Here is a 23952-nt window from a genome sequence, read left to right as displayed (position 1 = left end):
TGTTAGCAAGATATCATTGACATAACGAAACAAGGCCACAGAGGACGGGCGATCCCACTGTGCCAAATCCTGGGCCACGAGCCCGTGGCAGATAGTGGGGCTGTGCAAGTATCCTTGTGGAAGGACTTGAAAAGTCCACTGCCGCCCGTCCCAAGTAAAAGCAAACTGCTCTTGACACTCGGGTGCAATGTCAATGGAGAAAAAAAGCATGTGCCAAGTCAACTACATAGTGATATGTCCCCAGGCGGACAGTCAGACGGTCCATCAAATCTTGAATTGAAGGTAGTGTAGCATGCAAGGGTGGTGTCACCTTATTTAACTCCCTATAGTCCACAGTCATTCGCCAGGTCCCATCTGGCTTCTTGACAGGCCATACTGGGGAGTTAAAGGGACTGTGCATCGGCCTCACAATATGTGCCTTCTCCAATTCCAATATTGTACGACCAATCTCCTCCTGCCCTCCTCGCAGGTGGTACTGTCGCACTGTAACCACATACGGGGGCGGGGGCAACACTTGAGGAGGGTGGTGAGCATGCCCGCGTGTCACCGCTTTCACCACCTGGATCCGGAGACAGAACTCTCCCACCGACGTCTGTAAGCTGAGGCCATGTAGCACGTCCACCCCTAGAATATACTCCAGAACGGGGGAGACATACACCTTGTAGGTACGAGGGGGAAGCCTTCCTATACCCAGTGGTAAGGAAACGGCTGTCACAGTCACAGTCTTTCCCCCCATAGCCATCAATGCTGATTGCTGGTCCGGGGAACAGTTCTGGGTTCCCATAAACCAGACTGCAGTCTGCGCCAGTGTCAACAAGGGCCAAAACCCTCTGCACATTAGAAGGGGAGCAATGTATGGACAGTTCCACATGGGGCCTCCGGTCCCCGCTTGTCCCCTATGACCGGGTACCTTGGCCCCACCCCTAATCAAGCTGAAAGGAGTCGGCCTCAAGCGGCCACATGAAGTCCTGGAGGGACATGGGTCGTGTTTTCCCAGAATTCTCCTTTAGGCTTCGCAGGAATTGCTGTTCCAGATGCAACTGTTTCCAAAGTTCCAACAAGAGTGCATTGGGTTGTCGGTCTGTTTTTTCCCTATCGACCCCTGCTGCCACGAGATCACGCCACATCTGTGTGCGTGTTACTCTCTGAGGCCAGCGACCTCGTCCCCTTACTTTTGATTTGGGCTTCCAGGTCTCGACTGCGCGGACCTCCTGTCTTAACTTCCTTCACCTCCAGCTTTCAACATCCCCTAGGGTGGCCATGGCAGTTGTAACTTCATGGATCCGTCGCCCCACATAGGGTGTAAGAATAGCAACCAAGGATCCAAAAGCACTCGCAGGTGCAGTATCCAAAACCAGATCTCTCCTGCTGGCTGTAAAAAGCTCGTCATCCGGCCCCCGCATATTAGGGTTGAAAATAGCATGTCTCATACCCATTTCACAGATGATTTGAGTAAGTTCAGTATATGACTGCCATTTACTCAGTGTCTGGCAGCTCGCCAGCCTGTCCCCACACTGTGCGTACTGCAGCAGTGAGCCACTCCGTTAGAGTGTGGTTGCCCTGGTCGTGGGCCAACCTATGGCAGTTCTGTAACCTTTGTCGCAGGGACAGATGCACTGTCACGAAGGCTAGCTTTTCCATCTTGCCTGGGGAGCAGAGAACGTTGTCTGCCCCCTCATCCCATAAACGTTGTAGCCAAGCCGAGACTGGCTGTCCAGGGCTCTGTCTGTACCGTCTCCCCAGCTCCTACAACTCAGTGGGAGTGTAAGGGGTGTAGTTTGTGAACTCAGTCACAGCTGGGTTGCCTGCAGCAACGCCCCCGGGGCCCAAAGGTTGCTCATTTTACCCTTTGCTTCAAGATTGGCTGAGCTTGGGGGTTGGGAGCTACATTGTCTCCACTCGCTGCCTCCGCCTCGGCCTCAGAGTCTCCACCTTGGGGCCCCTCTTCTAACAGGCGGACCTGAGCTTCCAGGGCCTCCAACCGGGACACCTGGTCCGGCACCTGGGCCATTTCATTAAGCGCATTTTCCGTGTTGAGACTCAAGGTCATGAGGAACATCCAGCCCACGCAGCTGGCTGTCCCCTTCGCTTCCTCCGGCAACTGCTCAGCCAGAGCCTGCAGGGCCCTCTCCACGCTGGCCAGAGAGCTGTCCATGTCCTCCCACTGCTCCTTGGGGGTCCAACTCCTGAGAACAGTGGCCACCAGACACCACACACTGTGTGGGGGCCACATGTTCTCCTGCCCAGAGTCAGACGCCATTCCTATCTGGCCAGAATCCTGCTCCTCGTGCCAGGTGTCTGAGTGGGTGGAGGCCTCCGTGCAAGATGTCCACAACCCTTGGAGCCTACAGCAGCAGCACATTCCTAAAAGGAAGGTGACTCCTTCTATGGCCAGGAGGGAGGTGTACCATCTGGAGGCTCGAGTCTCCCAGGCAGACTGCACCTCCCATTCCTGGCGCAACTCCTCTCGGGCCTTCTGAAACTGAACTTTTACACGCACAAACCGCTCCACCATGCTTCTGTAGGTTTTGGCCGGCACCGTACCCTGCTCGCTGTGCCATTTGTCGTGCGGGGCAGCCTGCAGGGCCTCTGGTCCCACTCCCCACATAAGAACTCAGGATATGGCTAGGCCAAAAGGGAACACCCACAGAGCCATAGGTAGGGGAGTCATACCACTATATTCTCTCTGGCGGCTGGGGGAGACACACGCAGTAGTAGCCACATGATCCACAGTTCGCCATTCACTTCTCTGCCTGCCAACCGACCAATCAACACAGCCCCGCAGTTACATCAGTAGCCAATTGGCCAACCGGCTACAGCTGATGGCCAACCAATCACACTTGATGGTCATTCACTACCCAGCCGGCACCTCCCCACGCCATGCCGAGAGCCTGGAAACTGCTCTCTGGGACTCTGTCCCCACATCACCCCTTTCCCAATCTAAAAGGTATTTTGCTTTGGGGTTTCCCTCTCAAAAAAGAACTGAGTTCTGGTTCCCACAAGCAGTCATGTGGGTTATGCTCACAAACATAATATTGAATGAGAAAAGCCATAGGCAAAAGAATGCAGACTGTGCGATTCCATTTACATGAAGTTCAAGAAGAGGCAAAATTAACCTATGGTGATAAACGTCTGCAGGGCTTCCTCTGGGAGGAATATTGACTGGGAGGGTGGGCCTCTTCTGGAGTGTTGGAATTGTTCTAAATCTTGTTCTGGGGTGTCAGTAGAACATATATAAAAATCTGCCTAGTAGGGTGCTTCAGATTTGAGTATTTTACTATATGTAATGTTGAGACTGTACCTTGATTAAAAAGCAAACAAACAAAATGGAGCAAAATTCTCCCTGGTCAAGTTTTACCACCTGGGATGGTGGGGGTTGGGATTATCATGCCTCCTGCTGAGCGGCACTGGGATGCAGTCTCTATAGACATAGGAATGTGGCCAGCTCTTCTTGGGCATCTCCCAGTCTGCATTCTCCAAAATCTGCCCCAGACCTATGAGGGTGGGCCTCCGGCAGCCATGCTAGTAAATGAGCCCATCTCTGCTCTCCACTACAACAGACTGGATAAGGGACGGACACGCAGGCCCCTCTCCTGGGGTGTAGACTTGTGCCCAACATCTTGCCTTCCAGGTGACCTGAAACATGGAATTAGGGAAGTCCAGAAAGGCAGTTTTCTGGTGTGCTGGTGAAGAAATGGAGAAAGCTAGTCTGCAGAGAGAAGAAAGAATGGATTAGCCATTTGGGAAGAAGCAGTGGCAGCCATGTCCTGACTTCCTGATGGATTTCCAGGTCCTGCTTACACACACACACACACACACACACACACACACACACACACACTCACACTCACACGCTTCCCATAATGGGCTGAATTTCTGCCCCATGGGGCCTGAAATGTCCCTGTGTTCCTATAACTTATCCCCTTTGCTTAAGCTACAGACACATAGATGTCTCAGTTCTGGGAGGAGCTCACAGCTCTGGTTCAAGGTTAGATGTGTGACAGTCCTGTAGTCAGAGCAGGGAGCAGACAGGGAATCCACTCAAGATTCAAATTCCATAGAGACTCTTAGCCTTGTCCTCTAACCCCTGACCCATGACCTGCACTCGACCAAAGCGTGAGTGAGCTGGCTGAGTCTCATGGCAAATATTTGTTTCAATTTCTAAGAGATATCAAACTGCTTTCTAAAATGAATGAACCAAAGTGCATTCCCACCAGCAATCTTAGGGTTCCAGTGCCCCCTCCTCCTCACCAGTACTTGGCGTTGTCAGTTTTTTTTTATTTAATTCAGCCTTCTAATAGGTGTGCAGTGATACGAGGTCTGACAATTAAGTTCACGAACTGATCCTAGAAAAAGTGCTCCATCCCTCATTGCTGAATATCACTACGGTCACCTTTGAAGTCCTCCCCTTGGGAAGCTATGCACCGATGCCAGCACCTAGTCCACCCTTCAAAGCAATTTTGGAACTCTTTTTCTGGAATGGTCATCAGAGCTGTCATTGTATCACCCTTGATGTCCTGAATGTCATCAGAGTGTCTTCCTTTCAATATTTTCTTTATCTTTGGATAAAGAAAGAAGTCATAGGGGGCCAGATCAGGTGAGTAGGGAGGGTGTTCCAATACAGATATTTGTTTACGGGCTAAAAACTCCCTCACAGGCAGTGCCATGTGAGCTGGTGCATTGTCGTGATGCAAGAGCCATGAATTGTTGGTGAAAAGTTCATGTCGTTTTTGTCTAACTTTTTCATGAAGACTTTTCAGCACTTTCAAATAGTAAACTTGGCTAATTGTTTGTCCAGTTGGTACAAATTCATAATGAATAATCCCTCTGATATCAAAAAAGGTTAGCGACATCATTTTGACTCTTAATTTGGACTGAGGGAACTTTTTTGGTCGTGGAGAATTGGCTGACTTCCATTGTGCACTTTGATGCTTTGTTTCAGGGTCATATTGGTACACCCATGTTTCATCACCAGTGATAACACAGCCCAAAACATTGTCTTGCCTCTCCAAAAGGTTTTGGCAAACTTCAACTGTCCTTTGCTTTCATTCATCAGTGAGCTCCTTTGGGACCATTTTTGCACACACCTTTCTCATGCCAAGATTTTCAGTTAAGATTTTCCTAACTGTTTCTCTGTCGATGTTTACTTGGTCTGTTATACTTCTCACAGTCAGCTGATGATTTTGATGCACAATTCAATGAATTTTTGCAATGTTTTCATCAGTTCTGCTTGTTACTGGCAGCCCTGACCTCTTTTCATCAGTGATGTGTTCTCTCCCCTCAGAAAAAAACGTTTAATCCATTTATACACTGCCGTTTTCTTCATGGCATTATCCCCATAAACTTGGACTAACATGTCCCTGATTTTACTTCTACTCTTGCCAAGTTTAACAAGAAATTGAATGTCTGTTCGTTGCTCTAATTCAAGCCCAGACGTTCTCACGACGGCTCACAGAAACACGTAACAACAATAATGAATGCCACTCAGCAAGACACCACCACACGTCGACATGAACACAGCTGTGAGACACTGATAGACCAAGGTTATGAAACCTTACCGAGCTGTTTGTACAGTGCTGCCAATATAAGCGCACGGTGGCTAGTTCGTGAACTTAATTGTCAGACCACGACCATCATTGTTGTTTAATTTGCATTTCCCTACTGACTGATGATGCTGAGCATTTTTTATGTGCTTAACTGCCATCTATATATTTTCTTTGATGAAATGTTTATTCAGATCTTTTGCCAGCCAATCTTTAATTGGGTTGTTTGTTTTCTTATTGCATTTTGAGAGTTATACATGTCACACGGGGGTTGGGGGAGGGGGTGGCTCAAAGTTCATTGAGGTTGTTTGGAGCCAGTAGTGATTGGCTGTGTGGGCTTTGGTGGAAGATCCATCCACCATTGAACTAGTGTGTGGTGGGGCTGTGGTGGAGGTGAAGAAGGAGACTGGCTGGCATGCGAAGAGTGAATTGTCCTGTCCATCTGATGTTAAAAGTCTTTACACTGACAGGCCTCTGGAGAACATTCTCATAGGGCTCAAATACTCTTTGGATTCGCTCCTACTCCAAGGGCTCCATCTACCCTCGATACTGTTTTTGATATATTATTCAGAGAGTGAGAAGGAGAACCAAGGGCATTGGCTTAGCTCTTCCTGGTATATTAACCTTCAGCTCAAGGGTCAGGGGGCCACAGGGAGGATTCCACCAGTCCCTGAGGTGACTTGGTCTAACCATTCAGAACCATGGGGTGGGTTCCAGGCCTTGAAGTTCAGTACTGTCACACTGTCTGAATCTTATTTTAATGGCCTTATAGTAACCTTACCAGGTTCTTTCAGCCATATCACATAAAGGTCTTGAAGTTCATTTTATTTCTTGAATCAGTAATCTAGATTTGAGCTTGTCTTGCTTGACATTATTCGATGCCATTCTAAGCGGCCACTCCATTCTGTGTTTCTGATTTCTTTATTCCCTGGAAGTCTGTCTATGGCCAAGTCCATTCAGTTTCCCAGAACGTGACCTTCAGAGGGCACATGATCCCTGCAGTTGTTTTGCTGTTTTTCCTCTGTGTACCGTGGACTGCTGTTTTCCCAATTCTGAACATACGTAGGAATCTCAGAGCCTTTTGCCTGAAGCCTGGGATTGAAACCCCTTTTCTGATGCCAATATTTGGATCAGTTGGGGTTCTTTGGTCAAAACCTACTTTGCCTAATGAAAGCAAAAGGAAAGGAAATGAAAGGACACTGGGTGGGTCACAGAGCTGAAGAAGGAACAGGGCGACCAATCTTAGGTCTGAAGCTCCCAGTAGCAGGAGCTCATGGATTGTTTCCTGAGGGTGTGCCATGAACTGACTATGCAACAGTTTTTTTCCCTCATGTTGATCCACCACCAATTCACATTTCCTAGCTCTGTATTTAGGGTAGGCATGCCCTGTGATTGGCTGTCCCACCAGAACCTCAGGAAGCAGGAGAACCTGCTTTCAGAGGCTATGCTGTGCAAGCCAAACAAAGAGTATCCACTACCCCTAAGAGCTTGGCCCCAGCCTAAGGCCTTTTCCGAATGGAAGGAGACATCCCTGCTCTGGGGAAGCTCCCAGTCCGATGGGGGAGACACAGACTGTGCCCTTGATGAACTTCCTGTCTGATGGTGAAGACTGGTCACAAACCTGGAGATTTAAGAGAAAGAGGAAACATAGGTAATGGCACAAATATGTTCTAGGGAGAGTTCTTTTTGATAGTGAAAAACCAGAAACTGCCAATATACCCCCACAAAGGGGAAATGATTAAACAATTATTATACAAGCATTAAAATACAATTTTTGAAAAAAATGGATACTAAGTTATATAAACATTATCATCCAACTGTGTAAAACAGAATGTGCAGAAGGAGGGAAATATTAAAAGAGGTAGTAGTAATAATAATAATAATAATAATAATAGAAAGAAGGAACATTTTTAGCACTTTTATATGTGAGGTTCTGGGCTAAACAGCTTACATATGTTATTTTATCTGGCCCTTATGTGATCTCCATTTTATAGATGAAGAAACTGAGGCTCAGGAAGACTAAATCCATGGATGGTCACTTAGCTAATGAGTGGTTGACTCAAATCCAGATCTATCTAAAGCCAAAGTCTTTTTAAGATCATCTTGTCTCTCTTTAGATCTTGATGTTGGAGTTATGAGTAATTCTGTAACTTTCCTGAATTTCCTAGTTCTCTACACTTACCATGTATTTACCTATACAATCAGGAGAAATATATATATTTTGAAAAAGAGGAGAAAAAGCAATCAGGAGAAATATATATATTTTGAAAAAGAGGAGAAAAAACAAAAACATAAACAAGAGGAGAAAGACATTATATTGAACAAAAATCATATGCTAAGGTCCAAGAAGTCTCATAACAAACATGTACTTTGTAGTTGCTTCTGTTATCACACTATCAGCTTGCATATGTATACATATTATATATATATATACACACACACATACTGGAGGTGTCAAAATAATGTATACAAGTGGACACCTTGGTCAACGTTGCTCAAGCAGTAGTTCGCCATAATCAGAAGTGTCTGGACGCTGATGGTAACCACTTTGAGCACCTCTTGTAATTGCAGAAGTTGAACGTGACTTGTATTCATCTTTTGTTATCGGTATATATTGAGTATTACAATTTTAATACAGTTTTCCTTTCTTAAAATGTGTACATATATGTTGTTGGCACCCTCTGTCATATATACGTGTATGTATATATGTATACATATATAATGTATTTATAAATAATTTTAAAACGATATATTTAAAAATAATATATTAAAAATATATAGCATACACATATACATATACCTATATGTAAATATCTCACAGTCGGAGAGCAGGGGCCCTGCCGATTTTATCTCTGTGGTTCTTGCTTAGGGAAGATATCCTCCAACATAGGGCTTTGCACATAGTAGGCTCTTAGTAGCTGTTGATTGAGTGATAGGGTCTAGAAACCAGTGACCGGAAGATACAGTCAGAAAAGGCCTTTCTGGCCTCCGGGAGAGTGGAGGTTACGGGAGGGCGACCTGGGAGCCCGCGAGGAGACGGCGCTCGGGAAGCGGTTTTGCGGCAGGAACGTGACAGCTGCAGTTCCACCCTCCCAGTTCTTGTCAGCGTCACGCAGGCGAGGAGGGGTCTCGGTTCTCTGGGGCGGGCGTGTGCGGCGGGCGTGTGCGGAGGCTCCCGGCGCCTCCCCGGGGCGGGGTTGGCCCGATGGGTCCCCGGCGCCTCCCGGCCCCGCCTCCCCGCCCCGGGGCGCTGGCCGCGGTGCTGAAGCCGCGCGCTCCGCGGAGGGAGGGAGGCGGGCGGCCCGGCGAAGGGGGCGGAGCTCCCCGAGCTCTGAGCTGGAAACGGGGGCGGGGCAGGGCGGCGCCAGCAGGCCCGGGACCCCGGCGGGCTTGAGAGGAGGCAGGAGACCCGAGGGCGCCCCGCTGGAGCGCACACAGGCCCCTGGACAAGTTTGCCCTGAAGAAGGAGGTCGCCCTCCTTGTGCTATTCATCGTCTTTCCTCTACCTGGAGGGCCCCTCACCTTGCGCCCTGACTGCAGCCTCCTGCCCAGAGCTGCTGAGCAGTGACCGCTTCCGGGCCTCCACCTGCACTTCCAGCCCGTAGGCCCCCAGCCCAGGCCCGCGCCCCCACCATGGTGAAGTTGCTGCCTGCCCAGGAGGCAGCCAGGATCTACCATACCAACTACGTGAGGAACGCGAGGGCGATTGGTGTGATGTGGGGCACGCTCACCATCTGCTTCTCCGTGCTGGTCATGGCCCTCTTCATCCAGCCCTACTGGATCGGTGACAGTGTCAACACGCCCCAGGCAGGCTACTTCGGCCTTTTCTCCTACTGTGTGGGCAACGTGCTGTCCTCAGAACTCATCTGCAAGGGCGGCCCACTGGACTTCTCCAGCATCCCCTCTAGAGCTTTCAAGACCGCCATGTTCTTCGTGGCCTTGGCCATGTTCCTCATCATTGGCTCCATCATCTGCTTCAGCCTGTTTTTTGTCTGCAACACGGCCACGGTCTACAAGATCTGCGCATGGATGCAGCTGGCTGCGGGTGAGCAGGGGTGGGGGCGGGCAGGCCGGGGCCCATCCCGGCCACGGGGCAGCTGCGCCATCCCACCCACTGTGGAGGCTCTGGGTCTTCTACTCAGCTGTCCTCCTTTAGCCCAGCCCTACTCAGCGCTCTGTAGAAGCTTCCGAGGAGTAGAAAACTCAGAATGGCTGCGACGGAAAGGACCTTAGATCAGATTGTTCAACTGCCTCATCTTGCAGATGAGGAAGTAAAGTCCAGAGAGGACAAGTGACTTGCTCAGGAGCACATAGCTAGTTGACAGAAGAACTCAGGTGTTCTGACTCCCAGGCCAGACCAGAGGGTATTGCTGCCATGGGAGGGAGAAAGAAGGAAGCTTCCATTGTCGGCCATGTGGGAACAGGACTCAACTGCAGGGCAAATTAGTGATGCTAGTCAAGCATCTGGATGTCCCCGTCTCCCACTTCTGGGCACTTATTCTTTCTCCTTTAAGGAGCTCCAGATCCCTGCTCTCACGCCTTCCTTCCCATCCCAAACTGCTCTCAGGGAAGATTCTAAGGCCAGTCGTTGATTTGGAGTGTTCCACCGCATGTGACCTCTCCCATAGAAACGTGCATGTCAGTGCTGTCGTTCATTGTGGAGTGAGAGTCTTTGTTCCCGAATTATAGGATTCCACACTGGAGGTAGCAAGTGGGGGTGATGTTTTGTGATGCAGAGGGAGTGCCGTCTAGGATCTGTAAGACCATGTGTGGTAGGTGGTGACTTGTGCTCAGCCCCTTTTCCTGCTCCTGGTCCAGGCAGGCTCTCAGTGGTTCTGCTGGTTCTACTCTCCTCTACAGCCAGGAAGAGATGGCCTCAGACTTTGTCCGGCAGCCTTTGGTTCTTCCCCACCCCAGGACTGCACATAGACTGTCCTTACTGGGAAGATGTCCAGGAGCAGTGCTGGGGATGGCAGACGAGAGTGAAGCCATCTTGACATTATTGGATAGAATGAGAAGCAGTGTTAGCCTTAACAGGGCAGAATGAAACAGAGATCGGAATCCCAGAAAACTAAACATATAAACTCAAGACTGTCAGAGTTGGGAGGGGACCTCAGAGAGCTATAGGTCCCCAGGCCCCCAACTATAGACGAGAAATCCAGGGCTGAGAGAGATGATAAGATTTGGCCAAGCTAGAGCAGATCAACTTGTCAACTAAGGACCGAGGAGATTTAAGGCAGTGGGTCCCAAAGAACTAGATGTATTTCAAAGACATTTTTGTTGAGCCACATATTTACGTAAGTATAGTGGTTTGCAGAATGCCTTCGTAGGTATCATCTAGAGGAATCTCATCGTGAGGCAGTGAGGTGGGAATTCCTCCCAGTTTACAGGTAAGGTTCCTTGTGGGTAACTTGTCTTCGAGCACACAGGTAGTGAGGCACAGACCTTTGATTCCAGATTTATACCCAGGCCTCTCACCTGGCTCTGGAGCCGCCTCCCCAATCCCCCTACCATCTCCCGTTCCTTTGTAGTCTCACTGTATGAGGAGGGAAAGTCTGGGGCAGGGGTGAGGCAAGTCTTGGTGGGCCATGGAGAGAAAGAAGGGGGAATGAAGATTTAGCAGTTTTGTGACAAAGAGGAGTGGAATGGACCCTGGCATTCTTGCCAGCGTGGCTTGCATATCAGAATTATGGATTCTGGAAACATATCTATCCCTGTCTCCTTCTCTGCAGGTCCCCTCCTCCAACCTCCCACAACAAGTGTCATTTGCTCAGCAGGCAGTGCTGGGAAGGCCTGGCTGGGGGAGGGGTTACCAGGCCATCTGAGCCAGACTCTTTCTGGGTCATGGAGCTGGAGACACTGTTAGCAGAGGTGCCAGGTGTCATCTCATGGAACATTTATGTTGGGGGAGAGCGAAGGTGGTGTCATGTCCCATTCTTCAGTGCCGGGGAAGGGAAGATGAGCCAAAGGGAGGGATGAGGATGGGGTGTGCCCCACAGCCAGCAGCTGGGAGACGCATCCATTTTAAGAGACCTGAACCAGTCAGCTTGACCTTGCCAAAAAAGCTGGGAACCAAGGAAGGGAACAGGAGAAGGGAAAGAGGATTGATGGCTAGGGCAGTGTGGGACTATAGCTTAACAATATTAACTGAGCTTCTGGCTGCCAGGTTTAGGCTGAGTGTGGTCCCAGCTCCTAGAAACACAGGCAGGAGCTGAATTGTGGTAAGCTCATTTGTAGGATGTCACAGCGGTACCCCATCACAGAGCTCTGGCGAGGATGGGGTGTTATAATGCATGCAAAGCACCTTGCACAGTGCCGGACACGTGATAAGTGCTCAGTAAATGTGAAATACACAAAAAACAGCTTCATCAGTCAGGATGGGTGAAGTGATACCACAATAACAAACAACTCTCGAATGTTCGTGGCTTCAAATAAAGGTTTATTTCTTGCTCATGGTACATGCTCACTGAAGATCAGATCAGTTGGGGGCTCTGCCTTCACTGTTCTTGGGGGAAACCCAGGCTGATGGAGTATCATCTGTCATTACAGAGGGAGAAGGAGCTCTGGAAGGTCTCCCACCAGCAGTTACATGCACACCACACTTCTGCTCACATTTTATTGGTCAGAGGAAATCAGATGGCCTTGCCTAACTTCAGGGGATGGGGGCAAAGAAGTATAATCCTACTGTGTACCTGGAACGTTGGTGAACAGCTCTAATGACAACACAGCCACCAAGGTTGCTTCCATCTGACTTCAATGACAATAAAAAGAGCAACAACTCACGTTAGTTGGTCACTTACTATGCAGCAGACACTGCAGTGAGCATTTTCTCTACACGATTACACTTCGTTCGCATAACCCTGCTATGAGTCAGGTATTATTCTCCCTATTTTACAGATGAGAGAATGGAAGGCAGAAAGGGTACGCAGACTTGCCTGATACCGTGCTGACAGCCCTGAGACACCACAAATGGGGCTGACCCCCACAGTGCCCAGGACCAGAGGTGGATAGATGGGGTGCTCACAGAGGGCTGTGGTGCCCTTGTAACAACCTGTTTCCAAGTCAGAGGCCCTGAAAAGAGGGCTCTTTTCTGGAGCCCTCATAGGGAGATGCTATGGAAGGGAAAGGGCCAATGGGAGGAGAGGTGGGAAGAAGGAAAGTCCAGATGGGCAGCTGCTTTCCACATTCACCGATTCACCTATGCACTGAGCGTGTGTGTGTGTGTGTGTGTGTGTGTGTGTGTGTGTGTGTGTCCACCCCCCACTCCCTCTACCATTAAGCAAGGGGCCATGCCAGCCACCAAAGGCTGGTCTCATACCAAGAGGGGAAGGCCACAGGCTTTACCAAAGAGCTCTGGGAGGGTTCCCCCTCCCCCACCTTAAGTATCTTCCTGAAACATTTCTCAGTTTATCGTTAAGTCTGAAATGTCACCATGAAACACATTCAGCTCTTTGGATAGATGTCACACTCTGGGAGTAAGGGGAAATAACTTTGAAGTTAAGAAAGTTGGGAACTATGAGTTCAGGTCTTGGGTCTGCCATAGCTGGATGAGTGGGCAAGTCTCTTGGTTCCTTGATGACCTCGGTTTTCTAATCTGTAAAATGGGACATTAATATATGGTCTACTTAACAAGACTCTTGTGAGGATCAAGAGAAAAATGGTACAGGAAGTATTTTGTGATCTATAAAAGAACTATCTAAATGAGTTTCTATAAAAAAAAAATCAAAGGAGGGCTGATCCATTTAGGTGGGGAGGCGGGACCCTGATCTTCACACCTGACAGTGCATTTGTTTGATCTGCTGACTTGCTGACCTTCCTTGTAAGAACAAGCTGAGCCCCTGGCCGATGACGTTGGGCCCTGCATGTGCTTCTCTGAGGGCCTCCCAGGCAGGGACAGCCTTGGGAAGCCTCCAGCCTATGGAAGCAGGGCCTGGGGTGGGAAAGTGACACAGATAAGGGAGGGCACCCCCGTCCTGCATGGTGGCTGTCCTTGGCGTTACCCTGGTCACATCCCAGGTTATGTCACTTGTCTGTGCAGCTAAGGTGGGATGGTTTGGTGGGAGGCCATGGGAGAAGTGGGGGGAAGGTGGGGAAAATGGATATTTTAGCTGTAAATACTGAGTCCCTAAAAGCACAGGGTGGGAAGACAGTCGCCAACACTCATGAAGTGCCAAGTATGTGCGAGGCTCTGTGCTGAGCACTGCCCCAGTGATAACTCATCTGAACCTCACTGCAATCCACACAAGGAGATACGATTATAATCCCAGTTTCACAGGTTAGGAAATCGAAGCAAAAACAAACAAACAACCAAAACTTAAGTAGCTTGCTCCGAGTCACCCAACTAGTTAGCCAAGAGCTGGACTTGAAATCCAGGCAGCCTACTCTAGTGTTTCCTGGCTTTTCCTAGTGCGAGAATTACCTTGGAAGAGTACTTCTAAAAACAGGGATTCCTGAGCCCAACCCTGACCCGGGAATCAGCATTTTAAGCAGGGCGTTCTTAATTCAGGGGAGAGTGGCCGCTGCGCTGTGCTGTACTGGGTGAGGGTGAGGAGACCTGATTGCCTGAATGGAAGTTTCATGAAGGAAGCAGTGAGAGATGGGGTGGGAAAACTTCTTGTATTCATTGAATCTAAGATACCTGAGTTGTAGGACATACCGTTATTCTATGTACTGGGAAAAGGAAAAATACTTGTAAGGAAACTATGGCCGAAAGCTTTCTTATTAACCTAGTTCAGAAATGTCGAGATATGAACAAATGTATATGAGGAGCGATGAATTCTCCGATCTGGGACCAGATTTTGGAAGGCTTTGAAGTCAGGGTAGGCGGTCCCGGTCAAGTCCAGGGTGGTTTGCTGGCTGAGGGCTGGTGGGACCACCTGGCATGGTAGGATAACCCTCCCCCGCCCGGGAGCCCCGCCCGCTGGCTCCCAGGGGGGGGGGGCAAGCCACTTCAGCTCCTGGACCTCAGTTTCCTCCCCTGTGCTCTGCAAGCCGGTAGGAGCTGCCCCTGGGGCCTCTCAAGGCGTCAACACAAGAAGGGAGGTGACACGAGGACAGCAGTGCGAGGCGGGAGGCGGCAGGCGGCGGCACCCAGCCTGACACGTGCACCCCCTCCGGCCCCCCAGCCACAGGCCTGATGATTGGCTGCCTGGTCTACCCAGATGGTTGGGACTCCAGTGCGGTGCGGAGCATGTGTGGGGAGCAGGCGGGCAAGTACACGCTGGGCCAGTGCACCATCCGCTGGGCCTTCATGCTGGCCATCCTGAGCATCGGGGACGCCCTCATCCTCTCCTTTCTGGCCTTCGTGCTGGGCTACCGGCAGGACAAGCTGCTGCCTGACGACTACAAGGCCGATGGACAAGGTAACTCGCCCTTCCCTGGGAGGTGGGGATTCCTGTCAGCCATCACTGAGCTTGGCCCACGGAGACCAGTCAGACACAGCTCTTGTCGTAGAGGCCAAAGGCCAGCGGGCGGTGGTGACAGACCTGTGTGACAGAAGGGTGACAGAAGGGTGTCTCCTGCACCCCGCACTCTCAGGGCCTATAGGGGAGGGAGCCCTGACCCAGCCGGGGAGACAGGCAGGGCCTCCCACAGAAAGCAGCACTGAACTTGGGTCTTGAAGTAACACTGGGAGTTTCTAGGTCTGAGAGGAGCAACAGCGGAGCAGAGCGGTGAGTGTTTGGGGAAGGAGGAGAAAGGCGGGTGAGGGTGCCGACGTGACAGCTCCTAGACTACAGGAGCTGGGAGCCTGAGCTCCGGGGCTTAGGGTAGCCTTGGGGTTCTCCGTATGCCCATCCTGTTTCAGTTCCCTCTTGTGCACATCCTCACCCCTAAAAGTCCGCTGTAGCTGTCCCTGGAGGCCTAGGCGGACCCTTCAGGAAGCCTCCTCAGATGGCTTCCCATTGCCTGCCCTTCCTCCTAGAGTACTTTCTGCTCCTGTCTGTCATTAGGCTCTTCCTCTGTCTTGAGGAGCTAACTTATTCGGTGCATATATTTCATCTCCGAGTCACAGGGCAAGGCCTGTCTCACACTCTTGTGAGTCCAGCAAGTGGCCACTGTGAGGGGCCTGTCACCCCTTAGACACCTCTGGAGTCTCCCTCTCCATAGTTGTTTCATTTCACCCCTTGGATCCGAGCAAGAAGAAACAGCCAAATTCCCTTGTCCCCTGTGACCAAGGACCCTTCCCAGGCGGGGAGCTTGAAGTCCAGAAGGGAGACCACCTGGAATGCACAGAAAAGCGGTCGCACAGACGAGGCCAAAGCTCAGGTCTCGTCTGGCTCAGGCCGGGGCCCACTTCTCCATGGGGAAGAAACTGGAAACATCGCCCCCTTCTTTGGAGGTGTAAGAAGAGAAACTCACAAACTTAACTTCTGTGGTTAAGATGGAAACCAAATTACCAGAATGAGCTGGGTCAAGGAGGAGAGACGAGAGAGATTTTCATTGCACGCTTAGGGCCTTGGTCCCTTGCGGGCCCCATGAAGGGAAGGGAAATGGAGCTGAGCCTCTTCTCTGTGCAGGAGTGATGTCAGGTTTGTTCAGAGGGGCCGTTTTTATTAAATCTTCCCAGCAACCGTGTGAGGGAAGGTGGGAGGTGGGGATTCCAGCAGCAGTCTCAACAACCAGCACGTAGGGCAGTGAGGGCGATTCTCCCAGGAAGGCCTCAGCAGGAGCTGCTGGAGGCGAGTTGTCTCATTCTCAGTCCCACAGCCGGGCCACCCTGACCTCTGCCTGGACACATACACACACACAGCATTTTTATATTCCTCATTTGCATTCTCTCTTTTTCAGAAGGGATTCTTTTAACCAGAAAGAAATGTTGTTCACATAATCCCTCTTTAAAGTGCTATCTTATAAAAAGATGGTTTTGTTCCTTTGACACTTTCTTAACTAATCAAAATGTCAATTCACTTTCCTTCCTTGTCCCTCTCCTTTCATATCCCATGCATCTTGTCCCCAATCTTTTCAGATGTTTTTCCTCTCTATACAGGATTTAATTTATCCTTTTTTGTTTATTATCTGTTAGGAAGTAGCCACATAACCTTTCTGAATACATCTCACTATTCAATGAAGCAGTTATAGCTTCTGTCATAGCACAGAATTGGGTCAGGAGAGCAGAGTTTGAGTTCCAGTTCGTCCAGGTCACTTTACCTCAGTGTTCTTTTCAGTAAAAAGGGGGACACTGAGCCCTGCTCTGCTATCTCCATAATTGGCATGAGGGAAACAATGAAAGTGGAAATGAAGCCTTGCCCAAGTACCAGGAGTGTCAAAAATATGTATACACGTGACTTGTATTCATCTTTTGTTATCGGTATATATTGAGTATTACAATTTTAATAGTTTTTCCTTTCTTAAAATGTGTATACATTTTTTTGGCACCCTCTGTATATAGTTGCTAATCTACTCTTTAGGGGTCAAGGAGGCAGAGGAAAATGAGGACGGGCTTTGGAGTCAGAACTGGGTTTAAACTTTTGGTCCCACTGTTAACTAGCAGAGGTTACTTAACTTCTCTGAGTTTCAATTGCCTCATCTGAGCCTCGTTTCCGTAGGGTAAGAGGCAGGTTTTTCATTATTTGTAAAAAACACCTACTTCAAAAGATTGTAATTAGGAACAAGATAAGAATGTCTGCTCTTGTAACTTCTATTGAAGATTATACTGGAGCTTATAACTAAGGCCATTAGGCAAGAAAAAGAAATTGAGTTTGGAGAGGAAGAAGTAAAACTATTTTTTTAGCAGATGATATGATTTTGTATATGGAAAATCCTAAATAATCCACTAAAAAACTATTAAAACGAATATGCAACTTCAGCAAGGTTTCAGGATATAAGAGCAATATACAAAAATCTATTGGATTTGTATACGCTACCAAAGAACAATCTGAAAACGACATTAAGAAAACAATTTAATTAACAATAGCATCAAAAAGAGTAAAATAGTAGAAATAAATTTAACAAGAGAAATGCAAAACTTATACATGAAAACTTAAAAATATTGTTGGAAGAAATTAAAGGCCTAAATAAAGAAAAACAGCCTATGTTCATGGATCAGAAGACTTAATATTGGTAACATGAAACTACTCCTCAAACTGATGTACATGTTCAGTGCGCTCTCTTCTCAAAATCCCTGTGGGCTTTTTGCAGAAATTGACGAGCCGATCCTAAAATTCACAGAGAAATGCAAGGGACCCAGAATAGCCAAAACCATCTTGAAGAAGAAGAACTAAGTCAGAGGGTGGACATGTCTTGATATCAGAACTTACCACAAAGCTACAGTAGTCAAGATGGTGTAGGACCAGCAGAAGAATAGACATACATATCAATGGAATAAAATTGAGAGTCCAGAAATAAATCTGAACCTCTATGGCCAATTGATTTTCAACAAGAGTGCCAAGACCATTCAGTTGAGGAAATAATAGTCTTTTCAATAAGTGGTACTGGAACAATCATATACCTACTGTCATGCTGGAGACCCTGCGGGGTCTCTGGTCCCGCTCCCCACATAAGAATGCAGGATATGGTGAGGCCAAAAAGGAACACCCACGGAGCCATAGATGGGGGAGTCACACCACTATAGTCTCACTGGAGACTGGGTTGGAGACACAGGAAACAGGAGCCACACTATCCGCAACCCACCATCCACTTGTCTCTGCCAAACAATCTCACTTGCTAGCAATCCGCTTCTCTGCAATCTGCAATCCACACTCCGCCGCTTGCTAGCTCAGCCACCATCTTCTCGTTAGCCCCCATTTTCTGCTAGCGTAGCCACAGCAGTTATATTAGTGGCCAGTGGCTCACTGGTTACAGCTGACGGCCAACTAGCCACAGCTGATGGCCATCCACACACAGATGATGGCCATTTACTACCTCAGCCAGCACCTTTCCACATGAAAGGGTCGGTGAGTAATTCCACATGAGGCCTACAGCCTGGAAACTGCACTCGTGGCTCTGTCCCCACACCTACATGCAAAAAAATTAACTTGGACTACCTACCTTACATCATATACAAAAATTAACTCAAAATGGGTCAAAGGCCTAAATGTAAGATAAACAATTATCAAACGCTTAGAAGAAAACATAGGTGTATATCTTCGTAACCTTGGATTAGGCAATGGTTTCTTAGATATGACACCTAATACACAAGCAACCAAAGAAACAAATAGATAAATTGGATTTCATCAGAACTGAAAACTTTTGTGCTTCAAAGGACACCATCAAGAAAGTGAAAATATGGGGCGGCCGGATGGCTCAGTTGGTTAAGAGTGCAAGCTCTTAACAACAGGGTTGCCCATTCGATTCCCACATGGGCCAGTGGAGCTGTGCCCTCCACAACTAGATTGAAGACAACAAGCTGCTGCTTGTTGAGCTGCCGGTGGGGCGGCTGGATGGCTCAGTTGGTTAGAGCACGAACTCTCAACAACAAGGTTACCGGTTTAGTTCCCGCATGGGATGGTGGGCTGCGCCCCCTGCAACTGAGATTGAAAATGGTGACTGGACTTGGAACTGAGCTGTGCCCTCCACAACTAGATTGAAGGACATCGACTTGACTTGGAGCTGATGGGCCCTGGAAAAAACACATTATTCCCCAATATTACTCCATAAGGTCTAAAAAAAAAAAGAAAGAAAGTGAAAAGACAACCCCCACACTGGGAGAAAATATTTGCAAATCATAATTGTAGTATCCAGAATATATTAAGAACTCCTACAACTAAACAAGGAAAATACAGATAACCCAATTTTTAAAATGGGCAAAGGATTGGAATAGACATTTCTCCAAAGAAGATGTACAAATAGCCAATAAGCACATGAAAAGATATTCAACATCATTAGTCATTAGGACAATGCAATTGAAAATTACAATGAGATGTCACTTCATACGCACTAGGATGGCTGTAATGAAAAGGATGAAATACAGCAAGTGTTGGTGAGCATGTGAGAAATTGGAACCCTCATACATTGCTAGTGAAAATGTAAAGTTTTGCAGTTGCTGTGGAAAACAGAATGGCATTTCTCTAAATCGTTAAACATAGAGTTACCATGTGACCCAGCAATTCCACTCCTAGGTATATACCCCAAAAGAACTGAAAACATGTATTCATGCAAACACTTGTCCACAAATGTTCATAGCAGCATAATAGTCAAAAAGTGGAAGCAACTCAAATGTGCATCAACTGATACATGGACGAACAATATGTGTATATTCAAACAGTGGAGTATTATTCAGCCATAGAAAGGAATGAAGTACTGAAAATTGCTACAATGTGTATGAACCTTGAAAACTTTACATGAAGTGAAAGAAGCCAGATGGGAAAGACCATATATTTCATGGTCCCATTTATATAAAATGTTCAGAATAGACTAATCCACAGAGACAGACAGTAGATTTTAGTGGTTGCCTGGGGCTGAGAAGAGGGGGAATTGGGAGTGATTGCTAATGGGCACAGGGCTTCTTGGATGAAAACCTCCTAGAATTAAGATGGCAGTGATGGTTGTGTAACCTAGTGAATATACTTAAAACTACCAAGTTTTACATTTTAAATGATTTAAAATTTTGTGCTGAGGAGCAATGCCTGCGTATTACAGGTGATTAACGAATACCAGCTCTCTTCCCTGTCTTCCTAGTATCTCCATGACATCCAGCTGCACAATCCGCCGCAGTTCCTGTGCTCACTGCCCCGGGACACCTTTAGGCCCTGGGGGCCCCGTGGTGAGGGAAGAAGTCTAAATTGGACTTTGCAGTCTGGTAATGGAGACAATCTAGTAGTAGGGAATGACAAGCTGAAACACGTCATGAACAAAGAGGGAAAGCTTTCGTGAGAGTGAATGAGAGGAATCTGATCTGGTTCGGGGAGGGCGTAGTGTACAGGAAATTATCCTGAAAACGAGGCTTGGTTGTAAACAAACAACATTCTTTCTCTTTTCGTTGCAGAGGAAGTCTGAAGCAGCTGAAGGGTCGGTGAGTAATTCCACGGGTGGGTGGTGTACGTGCCTCTGGAAGGGCTGAGGCCTCGCTTCCTTATTGAGTCGTCAGGCCGTCAGGGAAGGTCTATAGGGGCTGCCACGCGGTCTGTGGCTGACTCCTGACCCCGAGGCGGGAGCTGGGTGGCATCTGAGATCTTCACTGAGGGGCAAACGGGAACTCCTTAGTTTTACTTGTGTTTTGAGAAGTGGAAAAAGAACAAGGAGAGAAGAAATAATTTAAAACCGTCAGGTGGTTTCATAAACTATCTTTTTGTGGAGCCTGGCAAAACAGGAATGATGTTCTAGAAGTCATTATTGTAATCTGGACCCTGATTTTCAGAATTTTAAATGATCTGTAAGAAGACACTTGAAAACCTAATAAAATAGAAAACAAAAACCATAAGAGGAAAACAAATATTCCAGAAAGCCAGGCTAATAGAATTACTGTATTGAGTATTTAATTTAGCTTTATGCTTCCTGATAGCTGAGGCAAAAAGAAAAACACGACTTAACCAGTTTTAATGTATGGTTGACGTTTAAAAAGAAAGAAGCCCACAACAGTATCACCTCCCAATAGCTGCCATTTTTATTGAGGACCTATCCAGCAGGCCAGGTACTTTGTGTGGGTAGGAGGGAATATCTCCATTTAACTATTTTAATTTTTGCAAATACCTTCCAATCTGTGACCATACAGGTATACTTTTTTGAACACTTATAAATCATCATTTGTCCCTCCCTTATGTTTCTCAAACTTGAATATGCACACAGTCTCCTGGGGGTCTTATTACAGGCAGATTCTGATTCATGGGAGAGGGGCCACAGACACTGCATTTCTAAGCATTACCCCAGTGGTGGGGGCTGAGGAGGGTTCACACTTCCGGTAGCAAACTATCAGAAACATTTTCTTATGTTTTTGCAATGTTATTAATGTTTTTAAAAGCTGCCAACTCCACACCATTTAATTGTGAAACCAGGCCTTTGTTCCCAGCCATTTAGTATTGCTGTCATAGATAATAACTTTTTGATAAATTCTGGAGTGGAATTACTGAATCAAAGACACCTCTATGTCTGCTTTTCTTTTTTGTACCACATTTTATTTACATTTTAACGGACATGAGTTTTTTCTTGAGGGACATTGAACACGACCTTATACACTAATGAGGAACTTTGCAGGTCTGGGTAGAACTGAACCAAAAGGGGGGCATATACGGGGAAGGTTTTTGTTTTTATTGGCTTTAAAAGTGTCACATTTTCTAATCGAACAATGTTTTGTTTTGATACTATAGGTCATCTATTTCCCTGACAATGGAAAATTAGGGATAGAATTCTTCCGAGATAAAAACTTGTTCCTGTCAAACATCCCTGCCCCTGGCTACTAGAAGCCTGAAGCCCGGAGCCTTTCATTATAGGATTGGCACCTGGCAGTCTCCTGAGACCAGACCTCCTACTGTCTCCAGAAAACTTTCAGGTGGTGCAGAACTGCAGTGGCCCACATCAAAGATACTCAGAGACATGGGTGGTATTCTCCTGACTGGGGACTCGCATTCTCTTCTATCCCTTCATACTCTCTCAAGGCCTCTCCTGTAAAACAAGAGGCCGAATGAGTCCACGTCTGGGGGTCCCAGGGTCTGAGTGTGTGACAGCCTCATTAACTGAGGATGCCCTCGTTTGAAGGCACACCGGAAACGCCACTGGTTGTATAGGGCGACTGAAGAGGTGGCTGTGAGCTGCTGGGTCGTTTCAGGTGGAGGTTTACAGAGGCCTGTGCTTCTCCTTAACCCATACACTCAGACAGCATTTTGGTTTTTTATTGATGCTCAGAGGTGGGTAAGGCACAGAGAGGCTCCCAGAACCTGAACCCATTGGGACGTTTAATAAAGATTGGGTGAACACAGGATCTAAATACTTAGGAGACTAAATTGATGATTTTTCCCTTTGGAACCCCAAATCCCATTTCTTCGTAGTCCCCACACTGACGCAATCAGAACTGGCTATGAGCTTCAGAAGTTTGTTATTTGTGTCTAAGTATAGTGACAGATGACATGTTATGTAAAACACTTCGAATTTGCCACATTACATGGTGAATCTTTTGCCAGCCTCCAGAGGGGATCTCGGTTTAGGTAAAACCTCATTGTAGCGAATGCCAAGGCCAATGAGAGGTTCTCTAGGCTGTTCCCTGCCTGGGACGTAGTGTATTAGAATCTGGGTTTTGTTGATTATCTGCAATGAATGACCCTGGGGAACGCCTGGGCCTTGTCCATTTACTCACTCAGGAAAGAGGAAGCCCGTACGGGCACTGTTCTCACAGGGGAGATGGGCAAATGCTCAACAAAGCTGTCATGGGTCTTGTCCTTGCTTGGTCATGCAGCAGCGACACTGTGAACAGATGTCTTATTCCTGGGCTGTAGGGCATGATTTTTCACCAGTGCACTCTGACAGCCGGCCCTCAGTGCGGAGTTTCTTCTCCAGTTCAGATGGGCCAGGAGTGAGAATCCTTCCAGTACCATCCCAGTTGTGGCTGATGGTAACTATTAGAATGGAATTTAAGAACAGTCATATTTGTATTTTCTTGTGCTGATAAAATTATTTCAGAGTCAGGCAAGCTTGATGAATGACAGACTTTGACAAGTTCTGTAGCTTAGTGAGTTTCCTATCTACATTTGTTCATTTATTTCTTATGATTTTACTTTTTGCAAGAGGCAAAAAAGACTTCTAAAAGCCTCTCTACCCACAAAATATTTATCATGGCGGTTCACAGAAGCTTCTGGGGGCTTAAGGTGCATCAGCCCACAGCCTGCGTCTAAGCTCTTACCAGGAAGTCAGTGCTGGGGAAGAGCTGCAAAATCCTGTGACCCAGCATTTCACTTTAGCCTAATCTTCAAGGAAACTCAGAATTCACCCTCTCCCATAACAGTGATTTTGTTTGACACCTTGTAACTGCTTATCAGCTCTTTTCAAGTGACTACCTTTAAATAAATGCTTGAAATGCACTTCAAATCTCATCTTTGAAAGTATATAGAAAATCAATAAAATCAGCACTCCTCTAACCAAGTTGTTTTATTCCTTCCTCACTTCTGGCTTGCTTCTGCCTTGGGCTGGGGGCCAGGGACGGTTGTGACACCCAAGTTTCACCAACAATGACTAGCCCTGAGCAGATGAGGAAGGACTAGTCATTTATACCTGAAATGTGAACTGCAAGGATATCCCAAATGCTTTCATTATCTTACATCCCTGCATTAATTACCTGTTGCTGCATAACAAATTACCCACAACTCAGTGGCTTTAGAACATTTTGAGTTTCTGTGGATTAGAAATCTTAGCCAAGAGTCTCTGCCTCAAGGTTTCCCACAGAGCTGCCATTAAGGGGTTGGGTCTGCTTCCAAGCTATTTGTCTTCAGGATGCAGTTTCTCAACAGGTTGTGCTGAGGGCCCGAGTTCCTTGCTGGCTGCGGGC

The 23952-nt window shown here is 47.6% G+C and overlaps 1 protein-coding gene across 1 annotated transcript; it reads left to right on the top strand.

The window, feature by feature from the left end:
- The first annotated feature begins 8835 nt into the window (after window positions 1–8835).
- LHFPL5 (LHFPL tetraspan subfamily member 5) lies at window positions 8836–23455 on the top strand. Its single transcript, XM_081039089.1, has 4 exons — window positions 8836–9588; window positions 14669–14905; window positions 20467–20493; window positions 21785–23455. The coding sequence occupies exons 1-3, from the start codon at window positions 9177–9179 to the stop codon at window positions 20475–20477; spliced, it is 660 nt and encodes a 219-aa protein (XP_080895215.1). The 5' UTR covers window positions 8836–9176; the 3' UTR covers window positions 20478–20493; window positions 21785–23455.
- Window positions 23456–23952: the final 497 nt, after the last annotated feature.

The sequence above is a fragment of the Rhinolophus hipposideros genome (genome assembly GCF_964194185.1).
Source record: "Rhinolophus hipposideros genome assembly, chromosome: 3".
Lineage (NCBI taxonomy): Eukaryota > Metazoa > Chordata > Mammalia > Chiroptera > Rhinolophidae > Rhinolophus > Rhinolophus hipposideros.
This window is presented reverse-complemented; position numbering and strand designations above follow the sequence as displayed.